General features: G+C 39.8%; 1 protein-coding gene across 2 annotated transcripts in view; it reads right to left on the reverse strand.

The window, feature by feature from the left end:
- Positions 1-6,099: 6,099 nt before the first annotated feature.
- pex14 (peroxisomal biogenesis factor 14) overlaps positions 6,100-15,672 on the reverse strand; it is a 114,024-nt gene continuing 104,451 nt past the window's right edge. For both annotated transcript variants that reach the window (XM_049486517.1, XM_022676940.2), the window contains 2 exons: positions 11,597-11,688; positions 6,100-9,236 (listed from right to left, as the gene is read on the reverse strand). In XM_049486517.1, the coding sequence (XP_049342474.1) occupies positions 8,777-9,236; positions 11,597-11,688 (552 nt within the window). In that variant the 3' untranslated portion in view covers positions 6,100-8,776. The remainder of the gene's footprint in view (positions 9,237-11,596; positions 11,689-15,672) is intronic.

A 15,672-nucleotide genomic window follows, 5' to 3' on the forward strand; every position in this document is an offset into this window, starting at 1 on the left:
ATACAGAGCTGTTCTTAATGTTGTGACTGATCTGTGTTTGATCTGCATATGAATAAAGAATTATACAGAGTATATAATAATAATATTGTAGTGGTTTAGAACACTAACAAACGTGCCCTGGACTGTGAACCAGGCAGCGCTACGTTTGTGCTCACGTCTTGCATCTCTGTTGTTGTCCAAGACATTACACTTCTGCATTACACCTTTTGTGTCCAGTTATTATTTTGTTTTTAGTTATAGCTAACGTCTAGAAAATCCATTTGTTATTTGTGAATCAATTCAGAATTGTCCACGTCCGAATCAAGATCAATCTAAGAAAATAACATTTCCCCACCCCTTCTTTTAACAAGGAAATACTGTATTATTTATATCTGACAATCTGAATCTTTCAGGGTTTGTAATAGAACTGAAAAAAAAAAATGGTATTAGGCATTCTCTAGCATCAACAGGTCTAAAGACAATCAGCAGACATTACACTAGAAAAGCAAAACATGAAAAGTGCAAAATGCTCACTTCATCTCCGGAAGCTCTCTGCTTTCTAAAGTCATTTTAGCTTCAGAGCACTCAGCGCTTTTTCGTGCGCGAACGCATTACAGCACACCCAAACCCTTGCTTCAATAAACGCTTTAATGACCTAGCACTGCACTGGCAGGGAGAGAAGACGTGGTTAGTTCTCCAGGCATCAAACATTTTACTTATTCCACAGTCATTAAGAGCAGGGCTGGAGGATACAGCGAGCTCGGTGTAATTACACAGGTAGCGTAAAACGGAGGCAGTTGCTAGTGGTATTCATCGTCTTAATTAAGGCATAAACTGTAAACGCTCACAGCTAAAAGCAGCTCTGTTGACTTAGGAGTATGGTGTCTTATCAGTGTGGGCTGTTCTGTGCCTGTCGTTTCCATCCAGCGCAGACACCCGGGACAGCACTGCATTTGCATGTGTGTGTGTGAAAAGGAAGCCGCAGCGCCGCGTGGAAAGAAGGAGCAAGGCCTATTTGTGCATGCTGCTTGGTCCGTGTCAGTCCTGGGACAGTGTTTTCCTATCCACCTCCGTCCTGCCCTCCCTCTCTTTGTCTCTCTCTCTCTCTCTCTCTTTCTTTCTCACACTTTCTCTCTGTGGGCCTCTGGCATGCTTCTGGTGCTGCACGCACAGTTCTAAATGATTTGTCTAATTTGCAAGCCTTGGCGAGGGCCGCACCTGTTGCCCCGCCACTGCCTGCAGTCGTGGGTCCTCAACAGGCTTGACAAGCAGCCCTGGATAATCCATTCTGCTCACAATAGCATGGCTGCTCTCCCCAGCAGTGTAGGGACAAGGGCATTTTTCTCTCGCCCGGGCGCTCATATCCGCCATGCCGCTGATGGCTCATTACAGGCCAATTCATAAATATTGTCTCCAATATTACCACTTCCAGGCCCTCTCAGCTCCCCTGAGATTTATTCCCCTCTTTTACAGCCAGCTATTGTTTTTTTCCCCCTCTTTTCTGTTTTTCAACCCCTCCTCCACTCTTTCACCTCCTCCTCCTTCTTCTCTTCGTTTACCTCTCCTCAGCCGTCCTGATAGCTTTTTCACCAAGCTGCCAATAACGAAGACCTCTCGCAGCTCTGGCCACCAGAGGCCCACAAGGCCCATTTAGAGCTGAATCAGGGCCAGGGGAACATCAAGTGACCCTGAGCTCAAAAGGGAGAGGAAATGCGATACTGTACGTTTGTTGGAAATTTATATAACAAGTGATGACAAAGTGCTTTACGGCACCACAAGCCTCGAGAGGGACTGCCACTGAGGCCTAACACAGACGGCCTCCCGTGACCTTGGCCTGACAAGCTCAGCCATTCGCACCTTTCGTAGTTTCTGCGCCTCTTTGACTCAAAACAGCGCAGCCCTTTAGTCAGTCCAAGTGTCTGAGGAACAGATCAGCTTCTAATGTGAATTTAAGCCCATCTCTACTTGATGGGCAACGACAGCTTTAACCAAACATAAACACGTTCTTTTGCAGCTTCTGGCACTTGCTGCTAAAATGCAGCAAGGAGGATATAAATACACAGTACTGTATATCCAAGTGTATGTGGGCACCCCTTTTAGCACCCATTGCCCACTGACACAAATATTCTAATGCACACACACTGATTGTCTAGAAGCAGATAGACTTACATTAACCTATTGGCACTATGCATAAATTCAGGGAATATAATGCCTCCCAGCATTTGAGCAGCTATGGAGCAGTGGAACTATGTTCTGGTGGTACTCCATCCAATTATTTTTATTTTAGTTATTTGTGGAGTTTGGGGTGAGGTGGGGTGGTGATAATCTTAACATCCTGATCAATATCCGTAAAGGCCTTTACTTAAAGGGGATCAAAAGCAGGCCATAATATTTGATGCATTTGATTTCAGAAAAAACAATAAATGAGTGTATTTGTCCATATTAAGATATAAAGAAATGGCATTTTAGTTTATTACAAAGCAAGACCAAAAACACAGAATGAGCAGATTGTGCTATGAGCTGAATTGTGAGGGTGTCCTGCAGTGTCTGATACCATCTGTCCACCAGTGGATTCCCTTTGAGTGAAGGATACCCAGTGGTGTTCCTGAGGCCTGGACCCATATGAGCACAACATCAAACAGGCTGCCTCCCACTCAGCCAGGCCTGCATGTGCTGAGCTGCAGTTCGTGCTATCGGAGGGGGAAGGAGGAAGCGTGTTGGTCTGTTCTATCTGCACAGCTTTAGCCTTGACCTTTCTTATGCAAAGTTGGGGTGAACATGGAGAGGATTTCCTTGCTCTATTACTAGGACTGTTTTCACAAGCGTGAAAAAGGCACTTTATGTCCCTAAGAGGTATATATAATTGCAAATTAATCTGAATGAAAATATTATTTTATGATTCAGTGTTGCAAGAAATGAGAGATGAGAAGAGCACCTTATTTCTTTGGAGAACGTAAACATGGTTCATGAAGATTTACAACATCCCAAAAAAGTTTTAGTAAATTAAACTTAGTAAAATATTTAACGCAAAATGTAGAAAATGTAGTGCTTTTAGTGCAATCTTAAACTGAAGGAAGGTTTTTGTATCTGATGAGCAGGGTTTGGTAGCATTTCTGTATGGGTGTTTTGCTTTGGTCTCCCAGCACACATCCATTTCTTACAAAAAAATAAATAAAAAGATCTGAAATACTGGTTTGTCTGACCACAATATATGTTTTTACTTTTTGATCAATTACTCCTTTTGCCTCCAAGCACAGACAACACCACTTCTGGTGATGGGAAATTTACTGTGAAGAACAAGAGCCTTATGTTGCATTTATCAATGCAACTCAGTATTGTTGTGCTTGGCAACATCAACCAACCCTTGTCCTTTTATACACAATTCCATTATTAAAGTTAAAGTAAATTTTTTTTATGAATAGCTGAAAGTGTTCCTCTGAAATTGTGAAACATACCAGTCCTGCTTAAAATGTAACATTTGCTAACCTTTTAAAAAATGGTTTTATTGCGGTTATTTCTGCCTCTGCAGCGCCTTCTCAGTTTCAACTGTGCTATAGGTGAGGATGATGTGTCTGTGTAATTTGGTACGTGCATATGCACAATATGCAAATCAGTCAATCAATAATACTGCCCCCTGTCTGAAGTCCAACCGTCTGCGTCTCACCACTACTCAGAGGGACACTTCTCAGCTCAATCAGCTCTTCCGTCTGCCCTGCCCCTAAACCCATACATCATTCAGTGCCCCTCCCAAACTACTACTTCCATATATATATATTTATTTATTTATTTTTATTTATTAAGCATTTTTCAAATTTGAGCTGAGGTGAAGCTGAGTTTACTTACCCTTTAATCATTTGTACTGTACTGAGGAAATATGCAAATCCATTTCAGTCATTCTTTGAGCGACAATGTAAGAAAACAATTGTGTAAGCAAATGTGTAAGACAATTATTAAAATGTTGTAGAACAAATTGAAGATTCTCTGCTTATTTTTGATTCTCAGAGACTGTATACTAATTCTTTGTTGCCATCACCTGTTGAAATCACTTGTTTGAAATGACATCACAATATTTATTTGTGTTGCAGGTTTGAAATGCAAGCGTGGTGGATGCAGGGACGGAATACATTGCTGCTTGTAATGAAAAAGGGGTCACAGTCAAGGTAAGAAACAGTGCATTTTTAATTTTTTGAGTTTTCTAAACAATCAAAATCTTTTTTTGATAAAGGTTTGTACATTTATTTTTTTTAGGTATGCATGAGTGTTAAAATTGTATGTTCCTTAACCATTAACCCTTAAAGGCTCTTAAAAAAAACCTTTTTGGTACCATTATTTTTAATATCGTCCAACATATTTCATGTTGGACTTAACCTTCTGTTAAAATGTCCATTTCGGTGCTTGGCCCCCTAGTCATTGTTGAAAGCCACATAGATTAGCGCTGTATGGCAGAATCCTTTTGATATGTAGGTCATAGGTAAAACGGTGTCCGGTTAAGGACTCCAGCGGAAGTGTCTCTGAGGTAATCCCCCCGTAAGGACCCTGCGCTGTGAGCGTAGCCCTTTAGCATTGGCCCTCCTGGGGCAGGAATGGCTAACAACCCTCCCATTGATCCGAGAAGACACTCAGCCTTCTAACCTGCTGAGTGCTCAGTTCAGGAGAACAATGGAGTTCAGCCACATCAATACACTCCCCTATTGAGTGGTCCCCGTTTAGCACAGCTCCACTGATGAGGTTAAAGCTCCCACCTCTGGCAAAAGCCAGCCAGACACCTCAGACACCCATCTATATAAAGCTTCCCTGCTGCACTGGAGCCAGATATAGCAGCTCCAGTCGCCCGCCTATCTGCTTTAGCTTTTTAACATCTTCCTGTTTAAGTGTTAGTCGAGATGTGGCCGAGTCCAGACGGCCCACCATATACACCCCCTCTGCCACCCCACCCTCAAATGAACATAAGAATGGGAGATTAAGAATGCAGGAGGCTTTCTGAGCAGGAATGCACTGCTGCTCCCATAAGACACTAAATGATGTACAAGTGCATTTATTACAGCAGCCTCTATAAATCTGAGCCTGGTCTGAACTCCAGGGAGAGGTTAATGGATTACAAAGGGATGCGGTATCGAACCTTCAAGAAGTTTATACACCACATCAATATGTGCAATGCTATTGATCATTTAGACCTTGACAGACAAATTAAATTCATAAACTTGATAATGCACTGGAATATTCGTATTGCTTACGATAGTGGAATGTGCATTTTTTTTTCTCCAAAGAATACTGTTTTAGGATCACAGGTTATCGATTGAATCCACTTAATAGAGACCCCATTGAAAACAGCACCAAGAGTGCTGATCTTGTGTAAAATTTAGAATGAAGTGCCAAAGTCTCCATTAAAACCCACGTGGCAAGTGGACCTTTACATGAAATTCAATTCTGGGATCGCTGAACATCTTGCTCGTGCCGCTGCCTTACAAACTGACATGCATTATTTTAACATTTCTTTTTTTCTAAGCCATCTAGAGCGCATATTCAACCATTAAAAATTCATGAATACTAATGCGCAGGTCAGAATTTCTCTTATCCAGACATAATGCTATGTATAAGGAAAGAACAGCAGCTGTGTGTGCAGATGGTCAAGTGTTCAGATATATAGTTGGCAAATGTATGTTTTTAAATAAATATATTTTTCACCTGATTGATTTTTTTACACTGGCAGATAAGGCAGCTGCACAAGCTTCTTGTAGCCAGAACTATTAGAACTGAAGTCAATTCAATGTTTGGATATTAAATGTTTTTTTCCATTTTGGCCTTGCATACACATGAAAACGCTGCTTTTAGTCAATGACAATTTAGCTTTTCCAAAAAGAAAGTAAATAAATAATAAATAAATAATAAATGAATAAGTAAAACAGGTGTTATCATATGGACGAGAAAAATTTAGTTTTAACTACATCCTGCATACCTCTTTGCACTCTATATAGTGAACTGCAAAAATGCTAAAACAACAAAATACTTAAAGCACTGGATCCCAGATATAAGTAAATAGAAATACTGTTCTATTACAAATATGAGATGTTCTATACATAGGGTGCGTTTGTGGTAAACCAAGAAACAGAACAACAAACCTGGTGTTAAATCAAATTTATTACAAATATTTACATTCTCTCATATCCGAACACCACAGTCATTAAGAGTACTCATTGGGGGCTCTACAGTAGGAATATCTCTGCAGTGGGAAGAAGGCCATGTCTGAACTTTCAAAGACTGTACACCCAAGAGTCAGTGCCAAAACATCAAAATAAATGCTATATTTTGCTTTAATACAAAAACATGTTTGCACACACCTGCTGACGCTTTGCACTACTGATGTTCAGGCCTTCTTTTCCTGTAGGCTAAATCTTTGCCCGGTCAGTATCAGATCAAAAATAATTCACCTTATAGGAATACTCCAGCTTTTTTCCCCTTATTCTGATCTTCTACATTGGTTATAATCAGTAATGCAGTGATTCCCCTGCTTTTATGAAAAAAAAAAAAAAAACCTGTTGACTGTGTGGGGCAGATGTATTACAGTATTCATTTATTTTTTTTAAACAAAGAATTGTTTTTACATCAAATGAAGGTTTTAGATTTTTAAAAGGTTCTTTACCCTCACGTATCTATGACAAACATAGTTCTTTAAGGTAACCAAAGATTTTTCTACAACAACACGTTAAAGAACCATTTGAACCCCCTTTTCAAATGATTATTTTTCTTTTTTCTTCCCATTTTCTTTCCAATTTAGGGTGCCACTTCCACTAAATGCATCATCGTCAGGCACCCAACGCCCTCTGAGGAAAGCGTCGGATCCCCAGCTCTGATACATCAGCCAGCCAGTCACTGCAGGAGTGATGAGGTAAGAGAGTCTAATCTTCCCACCCAGAGAGAGCATGGCCAGTTGTGCTCTCTTGGACTCCGATTGTTGCGTGCAAAGCAGCATTACCCAAGATCTGAGCTTTAAATACTTGGTGTCATCCTGAAAGATTTATTTATTTATTAGAATGTTGGTTTAAAAAACACTGCAGCATTCCTTTTTTTACCACAATTATTTATTTATTACTAATCATTTAAAAACCTTAACCCAGTTTTACAGTAAGTTTATGTATTTGTTATCATAGTCCCTATTATATAAAGCACAAATACCTTTTTCTTAGTCATATTGCCATTGTTTTACGTCATCTGTAATCTAGACAGTAACGTTCTCCACAGTGGACTGCTGCCACAGCCCGCAATCGCTTCACCTGCTTGGGCCATAATCACGTTACTCTGAAGGCCATTTGTTAGAAGTGAAAATGTCAGAGTGGAGCTGACGCTCTAATTCTCTCTCCGGGATCTTTCTCGCTTTTTTTCTTCTTCTCGTCAGCTGGCGAGTGAGTAATTCCATTAGTTAAGTATTCATACGTTACTCTCCATTTGCATCAGGGGTGTTTTTTCAGGTCTCTTTTTTTTTCTTTTCTATTCTCTCCCTCAGGACTCGGAGAGAAAAGCCCCACAAAAGAGAGAAGCACAACTGTCAGCACCTCTGCTGAAGCATCCATTGTTTTACATGGTTTAATTACAAAAACCCCGGCGCCGTTTCATGTTAAGATTATTCACTGTAGGAGGCCGGCATAATTTGGACTGGAGGCTTTGTCATGTAATATAACACAATAGAACAGGCTTTGAGTATTAGATTTCCGATTTTAGCCTCCTTGACATTTCAAGCTGCATGAACTAATACATCTGTTATTTGTTGATCATTTGATTATTAACATACTTCATAAACCAAATCAGCTGCCCTGCTGGAGATGGGAGAGATGCAACTGAGCAGCCAGACTGCTTTTGTTTTCTACATCTCTCTTTTCTCACACTTGCTTTTAGTCCCTCCCTCCCTCCCTATCTCTTTCTTTCTTGTGCTCGCTCGCTCGTCACTCACGCATGCAGGCAGAGTGCTTTAAAAACAGCGTTTATTTGCCTCTTCAGTGCTCTCAAATTCTCAGCACCACCAGGAAGCAAACCCATCATCACTTTAATCGGAAGTTACAAGGACTTGCTCTTCCACTGACAAGCTAGCAGCTGTACCATGTTACTTTATGCAGTGGAGAGAGGAAAGAAGTTAAATGGTTGTGATCAGATAGTTAAGAGTCCAGACTCAAGAGTTCATTCAATGTCACAATTGTATTGATGGTAGAGAATGGGGTCTCTCTGTAGTTGTGCGTATGTGCGAGAGACACACAACAAAGTTTATATAAAAAAAAAAAACAGGAAGGGGTACACTGATTCTTTGGTGTCCATCTTGTCATTGTAGGCCCTTGTCTGCTATTAAGTACAGTAAATATGATGTGTCCATATACATTACAGTATGCTTGTAGTACTCAGTAATCTGGATCTGACTGAACAGAAAGGACAGTTATATGTGAATCTCTGAGTAATATAACTGGTGTTTATGACTGAAATGTCTGGGCGCACTGAATGGTTGCTAAAAGAATCCAAAAAAAAAAAAAAGGAGATCGTAACCGTCATTGTCTAGTTTCACACTGTTTGTTATACGGGGGCTTGCCTGGGCATGCAAGAAGGTTTGAGGGGAAAAAAGAAAAATGAAAACGTCACATCACAAGAGTAGTGAACACAAACGACTAGGTTAGATTGCTGTCAGCTCACCTGTTGCTCTTTATCACAGTGTGCCGTGGTTGCAATAGCCTGCCTAAAGTGAGTGATTTCGGATTAAAGTAAGGGTTTAGTGAATGGGAAGAATAAACTAAAGCACACAGAAACGCTAGACAGTGGCCTAATCCACTTCGCTCTCGTTGCTTGCCCCTTCAGGACGCCGCAACTTCTCTACCTGCTCATTAAACTGTCCATCTCCTCCTCTCCTGTCCTCTGTCTGGACACTAAGGTGCTCTTCTTCATCCACGTGAGTCACATCGTCGTCCTCCTCTTCTTCCTCATCCTCCTCTTTCCTCTCTTCCTCTCCTTGCACTTCCATGCGAACTTGGTCCTTCAGGTCCAGAGGCAGCATGGCCCCCAATCCCGCCTCTCCGTTCAGACTGTGCGTGCTGGACGGGGTCACCTGTGAGCTGTGGCCCTCTTTGACTGGAGAGGAGCTGGCCGACTCGTTGCTGACGGGTGAGATGTCACTGCTGCTGTTGGTGTGGTTGACCGAGGGCGGGTTGGACAGTGTGCCAGGCTTTAGAGGAATCTGCCAGGATGGGATTTTGGGGAGGGAAGGCGAGGCAGGAAACTGTCTCCTGAAAGAGAGAGAGAGACAGATTTTTTTGTGTGCGTGCTAAAGGATGAGATTCCTGCTTGTTAGAATTTGGAACAAACAATTAATGAGTCTATGCAGCCTAAATGTAATGAAGATTTTTATAAATTTTTAAATGTTTGAAACTGTACATGCTGGAATTTAACTTTTAATTTATTTATTTTATATATATATATATATATATATATATATGAAAAAATTGTCACAAAAAAAACAAGCCAATATAACTAGAATATAACTATGATTCCATTATAAAGTCAGTGTGTTCTTATTGGATATGGACTTTTTTTTTTTTTGGAGCTGGGCTAATGTCTGGACAGATATTAGTCAAGTTTTTGTAATCAAAACCTAGTGCTTTTGATTGAAAAATGTTTTAAATTATGATTATTAGGTTAAACTTAACTTTGGGTTAAGCTCAACTTAAAAAGAGCATGCGTGTGCCTGAAAAACATGTAGTGAAGCTTTTAGACTTAAAATTAGTCGATTTTTGTGTTGTTGAACCAATTGTTCCTTTACTGCAAATAAACACATTCTGGATTTGTTTATTTTAAAAGTTTCATTATAAAACTGGCTGCTGTGCTCGATACAGGAACGACGCAACAGTTGCTTCGGGAAATTCCGCGCGCTCTCTAAACAGTAAGATGGCTGAAAAAAAGGTAAGTTTATTTATATCCGAATATTCCCAAAGATAATCTTGATGGCTGACTGTAAGTACCTCGGGAATCACCAGAAACTTTCAAATTGAGTAAAAGGTGGTAAAGGTTAGAGTGCGGGATTTCCCGGAGTTACGTTTGCCACCACATTTAAGTGACTTAGGAAACAACAGTGATGTAATAGACAAGTTAGTCAGTCATCAAACAGGCTTAAGTTCTATTACGTCTCAGAGATCAGTCTCCTCTCTACGACATACCGAAGACAGCATGCTGTTATGATATCTTTAAAACACATCACATATTCATGGAGCTCTATCTAACTTGTTTTGTTTTGTAGAGATTATCCTCCAAAATAACTTTATACCACAAAAAAACAGCTTTTCAGTAATTACTGTAAATCCCATTGCATCAATTTGTGCAACACTGATGAGTCTCTTCCTATTGAAGTGCATATTAATCAGCTTTTTTTCTACTGCTATTAAAAATGCGTGGGTAGGTGCAGAGAAACACTAAAAGCCTTACAGGCCAGTAAAGTGCATTCACATATAAGAGAACACAGCTATAGCCATATGTCTCCCACACCTGGCCGAGATGTAACAGTGTACGCACAGCAAAAGACGGTAAATGGTAAAGTTACTTCTAGACAAAGACATCAAATATTCCCTGCCAATGCATTTGAACAGTCAGAGCAGCGATCTTAGCAGCAGATGGTGAAGTAGTCTTTGTGTTTATCTTTAACCCCTTTTGAAAAGCCATCTTGTGAAAATCTGATAGACAATTGTTCAATTAGAAAAAAAAAGCAGTACAGCCAGAGACTAAAATGTAGAACAAAAGGCAGAAAACGGAAGCTGTGATATGTGTGGGTATTTCAGGTGACTGAGATTACTAAGGGTTTTATTTCCATGACACATAAGTACCCATTAATGAAAGTGAGAAAAGCTCCATCTTGAAGCACTGGGGGAACCTGTTGGAGGTATCGGGCCTCATTAACCAGTAACGAGCCTCTTTAAGTGGCATGTCCTGACTGTAGAGTTTGCATACCAAACTCTTGTCCTACAAAAACCTTGTTTTCATTTGTTGCATTTTATTTATTTATTTCATTATTATTATTATTATTATTATTATTTACATAATGCAGGTATTGTGTCAGGATTTCACAACAAATAGAAGTAATTAAAATGACAAAGTAAAGTCTTTCTGTATAATTTTTGTTTAATTTCTAATTATAGAAAAGACAGGGTTTTTTCTGACAGTGACAATAATCTTATCTGATATATGATTGTGGTGAACAGAAATAGGTGCCTGTGTGGTGTAGTGGTGGTTCTGGGGCAGAATTTACAGAAGTGTCCCTTTTTTTTCTTCTTAAATTCATATGTTAAACAAAATAGTTATTCCTCAATTATTTAAACAATTTGTTTTTTCTATTTTTTTTTTCTATTTTCTATTTCTTTATAACTTAAAATAGATGAAAGACTAATTAATTTCTAGTTAACATGATTAAAAGAGAGATTGTTCTTTTAAGTACAGTTTGTTTCTACAGAGGTGAAAATAATGACACGCATGGCCATTTAAGTCAGTACTGGGAGCTCAAGACATTCAGTAAACGTGTAACTCTTTGGATGCACTGCAGATGTGTTTATGCACCTTATCTGTTGGATCAAGTTTAGGTGAACAGAGGAAGTGTGTTTACCTGCTGAGCAAAAGCCCCTTCAGAGAAGCAATCTCAGCCTTCAGCTCGCTGATGCCTTGGGACTCCAGCATGCGGTTGGTAGCAGAGGAGGCCTACAGATGAAGACAAGACGAAAGACCATTACTTACAAACCCTTTAACCCTCTTTTATTCAGAAATACTAAGTTGCTGAAGAAGAAGCCTATTCAAATACAACAATGACTCAGGAGAGCACACAAACAGGCATGCATTTCACTGCAGCAGCTTCACATGCATGGGAACCAAAGAGCATGCAGTTTATGCAAAACCTTTTCAGTTGCTCAGTGTTCTAGTTCAAATGAACACATTCTATCAGTCATTAGATCAGTACATACAGTGTACAACCATTATGCTGATATCTCCACAAATTCAGTAAAGGCCGTTTTCAGCAATGGCCAGCCCACGGCCAGCCCACATCCCTCCACCTGGTAAAACTGAATGGGTTCATGAGCTCAGAATCTTTTGGGAGAAAAAAAAAATTGATCGCAGCGTTTTTACATATTTTTCCATATTTCCGACTGCTGATTTGAGCAGGACAGAGGTGCTTGATAAGAGGTCTCAAGCACAACAATGGCTGCATTCATCAGGCAGCCACAAGTCAGAGGGGTTTTTATTAAAAGGAGTGTTATCACCTACAGCTTGGCAAGGAATGAATTGCAGCACAGAATGATGGCCAATTGAAATGGCCTCCAAATATTTGAATAGCAAATGACTTCTGAAAATAAAAAAAATCATCCATCTTTTTCTTTTTAAATGGACAGGTGGTTGATGATGCCATTTCACGCAAAGAAAGAAGGGAAAAGGAACTGGTGCCAACTTTGACTGTTAAATTGGCCTTAGAATGTCAAACTGGAATTTCCTTGGCATGGTTGAATAATGCGAGTTTAGTATATAAAAGTGACGAAAGTAACCCTCAGATACAGTTCTGTCCTTTATTTAAAAGATAATCTGGCTGAAGCAGAGCCTAAAAATGGAACAATTTCAAAAATTCCAAAGCTGTATAAACATATACAGTCTTCATTCATTATACTTACACATTTACAGCATGTGCATTTAAGAGTGACTTCGAAAGAGTGGAGTCGAAAGAAGCATCAAGCTTAAATGCTGCTCATTAGAAATCTTAATGGATACGCAGAAGAAAAGTGCAAATTTAGGAACTCAATGAGTAGATGGGTCTTTAGTTGGCATTTTAAGAAGGAGAGTGACTTCTGTTCAGACACTCAGCGGAAGTTGGTTCCACCACCTTGGTGCCAGGACCGAGAACAGTCTGGGTGTCTGTCTTTCATGGGTCTTGAAGGATGGTGGGTTAAGCCAAGTTGTACTGGAATCTCAAAGAGCTCTTGGTAAGGCTATCTGGCTTTGACCATTGCCATCAAGTATGAAGAAGCTGGTCCATTCTTGGCTTTGTTGGCCAGCGGCAGGGTTTGAATCTGATGCAGACGGCTGCTACAAGAATCCAGTAGAACAAATATAGCAAAGGAGTTGAACATGGCTGAAGTTGGGAAGACTGAAGATGAGTCGTGCTGCTGCTGCAGCCCACCAAAGAAATCCAGAGTAAATTCTGGTGAAGCGATAAAATGCATTAATGTCTTTGGTAGAAAGTAGGAAAACGGATCACTATGTGAACAAGGACTCAGGACCTCAGCTTTTTGCCAAAAAATCCTAAAGTCCTGTCAAGGTCTGCAGAACGAGAGCAAGAGTTAGAGGAAACTAACTTGAGCTTGGCTCAAAGTCAATAGTAGCCATGTGGGCTTTTACAATCCCTTCTCTTCCTCAAAACAATTGAAACTACCTTAGTTAAACCAAACTGTAGTTAAACACATCAGAAGGAATGTGAGTCAAGAAAGACTCAAGAAATGTAGGAAAGAGTGAGAGCACGACTAAAATCAAACAGCTACAATTTCTTCAAAAGCTTACTAACAGCACAAGAGGACATCCATGCTAGAGTCTGTTATGACTAGAAGAAATAGTGTTTTTATTACTGTTAAAACTAGGCTACATTGTCACTGGTGCCAGAAACAAGCCAACAAAATCAGTTTTTTTTTTGTTCCTTAAGTTATGCGCAAAAGGAAAATCATCAGGTTTCAATTAGAAAGAAAATGTGGTAAATAGGTGGTAAATAAGCTTGTTAAATTGCAACCAACCAAATTCACATACTTGCAATGAACAAATGCATTCTTTGGTGTCTTTCAAGTGCAATAAATCTGCCACTAAATAAAGACTGTTGGTACAGTATTTTCACATGGTGATGCACTCTTAATCCTCTGTGCTTTCTCTGAACTCTCACCACAATCATAATTTTGGAGAACAAACTCCACTTCAATGCCCAAAGTGCTGCGGCTCGCGTACCCGTACTCAAATTCAAGCGGATTAAGCGAGGCTCCTGAGCCCTGTTCGAAAGAGGAAATAAAAGTCTTGTAAACTTACACCGTGTCACAGGGGTACCTGAAGCTTTGAACCGTCCACAAACAAACAGCCCTCATCCACCGCCTAATCCCCCCGTCCTCCTGCCCTCCGCGGAGGAGGAGGAGGAGAGAGGGGGAGAGGTGTGGAAATGAAGAAAAAAGGGCTGGGGAAAAGAAAACTGAAAGTAATTAAGAATGCCTGACTCACCGGGGGCTGCTAGTTAGGAAGCGGAGACCCCCTGTTGAGTGAAGAGGGATAACTTGGACTCTTTCACATGTAATTACATCTAAAGGAAATTAATTGAATCACATCTGAAAAGGATCAGACTCATTTACAGTGTGAGGTGGGGAGGGAGGGGTGGGCGAGGTTGGGGTTTCTCTCCTATCTGCTCCTAAAGCCCCCTCTGATAAAGTGCGGTGTTTTCGGAGGGCACATCTGATCCGGGCTGAGCGCATTAGGCCTGGCGAAGACACTCTTATTACAGGCCTCACCTCATTACGACCATCATAATCCCCAACTCCCCATGGCACCCACATAATAAGGCTGGAATGTGCCTCTCGCTCATTTTACCTGTGGAAAAAAATTAATTGCTTCGGCGGCTGAGCTTACACTTCCCAGACATAAAATCTAAATAACGTTTTTCAAACAGGAGCCACAACGCACCTCGCAGCACAGACTACTTAAAGTACTGAGACAAGATGCTCATTTGTGGTGAACAGGCAAACTTGTGCCACCAAGAAACATCCACAAAAAGCTGAATAATGGCAACTGGACTGCTGATAAATGCCTTTTTTAGAACTGTTAACAAGTATCATACAGTATACAGTAGTATAGGGTAGCAGTAAAAAGTATATGATTCTAAATCCAGGGATTCTTTTGGAAATCTTTTAGAATTTATATTTATTTGTGCTCCAACTATTCCGATATTAACAGTTAGCAATACTTATCGTTATAATGACAAACTGCCATTGTTCTGATAAAAAATATGCCTTTTGACCATATCACTGATACCAACTGCATGCTTTAATACAAGCATGTGATTCCTGACATTTTATATAAAAGCTTTAACAGCTACTGGTGCATTTGACACTTATTTGCCATACCATAAACAACACTGACAAAAAATGAATAAAAGTTGAATAAAATCTGATATCTGAGCTATTTGTTGAATAAGCCACTCGGCTTGATTGCCAACATTTTAATTAAAAATATATATATTTATACAAATGGCAATGATCTTGAAAATTATCAAGCATAACTTTATGACCACCTCCTTATTTCTAAACCCATTATAATATTTTCATCTCCAAGCGACCACTTAAAATGATGAGTTTCTTTGATTTGATTTTACAAATTTGAAAACCTCTGGTATATAATTAAAAGAAGGATGAATTATCACAAGCCATCAAATCAAGCTTAACTGCTTGAATTTCTGCACCAGGAGTGGCAAAAAAAATTATCCAAAAGCAGTGTGTAAGACTGGGGAAGGAGAACATGTATGCATGAAAACTGTGATTAAAAACCAGGGCTATTCCACCAAATATTGATTTCTGAACTTCTAAAACAGAAAGCTATGCATCAATTTTGTTATTTTAGTCATTTCTCATTTCCTACAAATAAATGCTCTAAATGACAATTTTTATTTGGAATTTT

This window comes from Astyanax mexicanus, chromosome 13 (genome assembly GCF_023375975.1).
Source record: "Astyanax mexicanus isolate ESR-SI-001 chromosome 13, AstMex3_surface, whole genome shotgun sequence".
Classification (NCBI taxonomy): Eukaryota; Metazoa; Chordata; class Actinopteri; order Characiformes; family Acestrorhamphidae; genus Astyanax; species Astyanax mexicanus.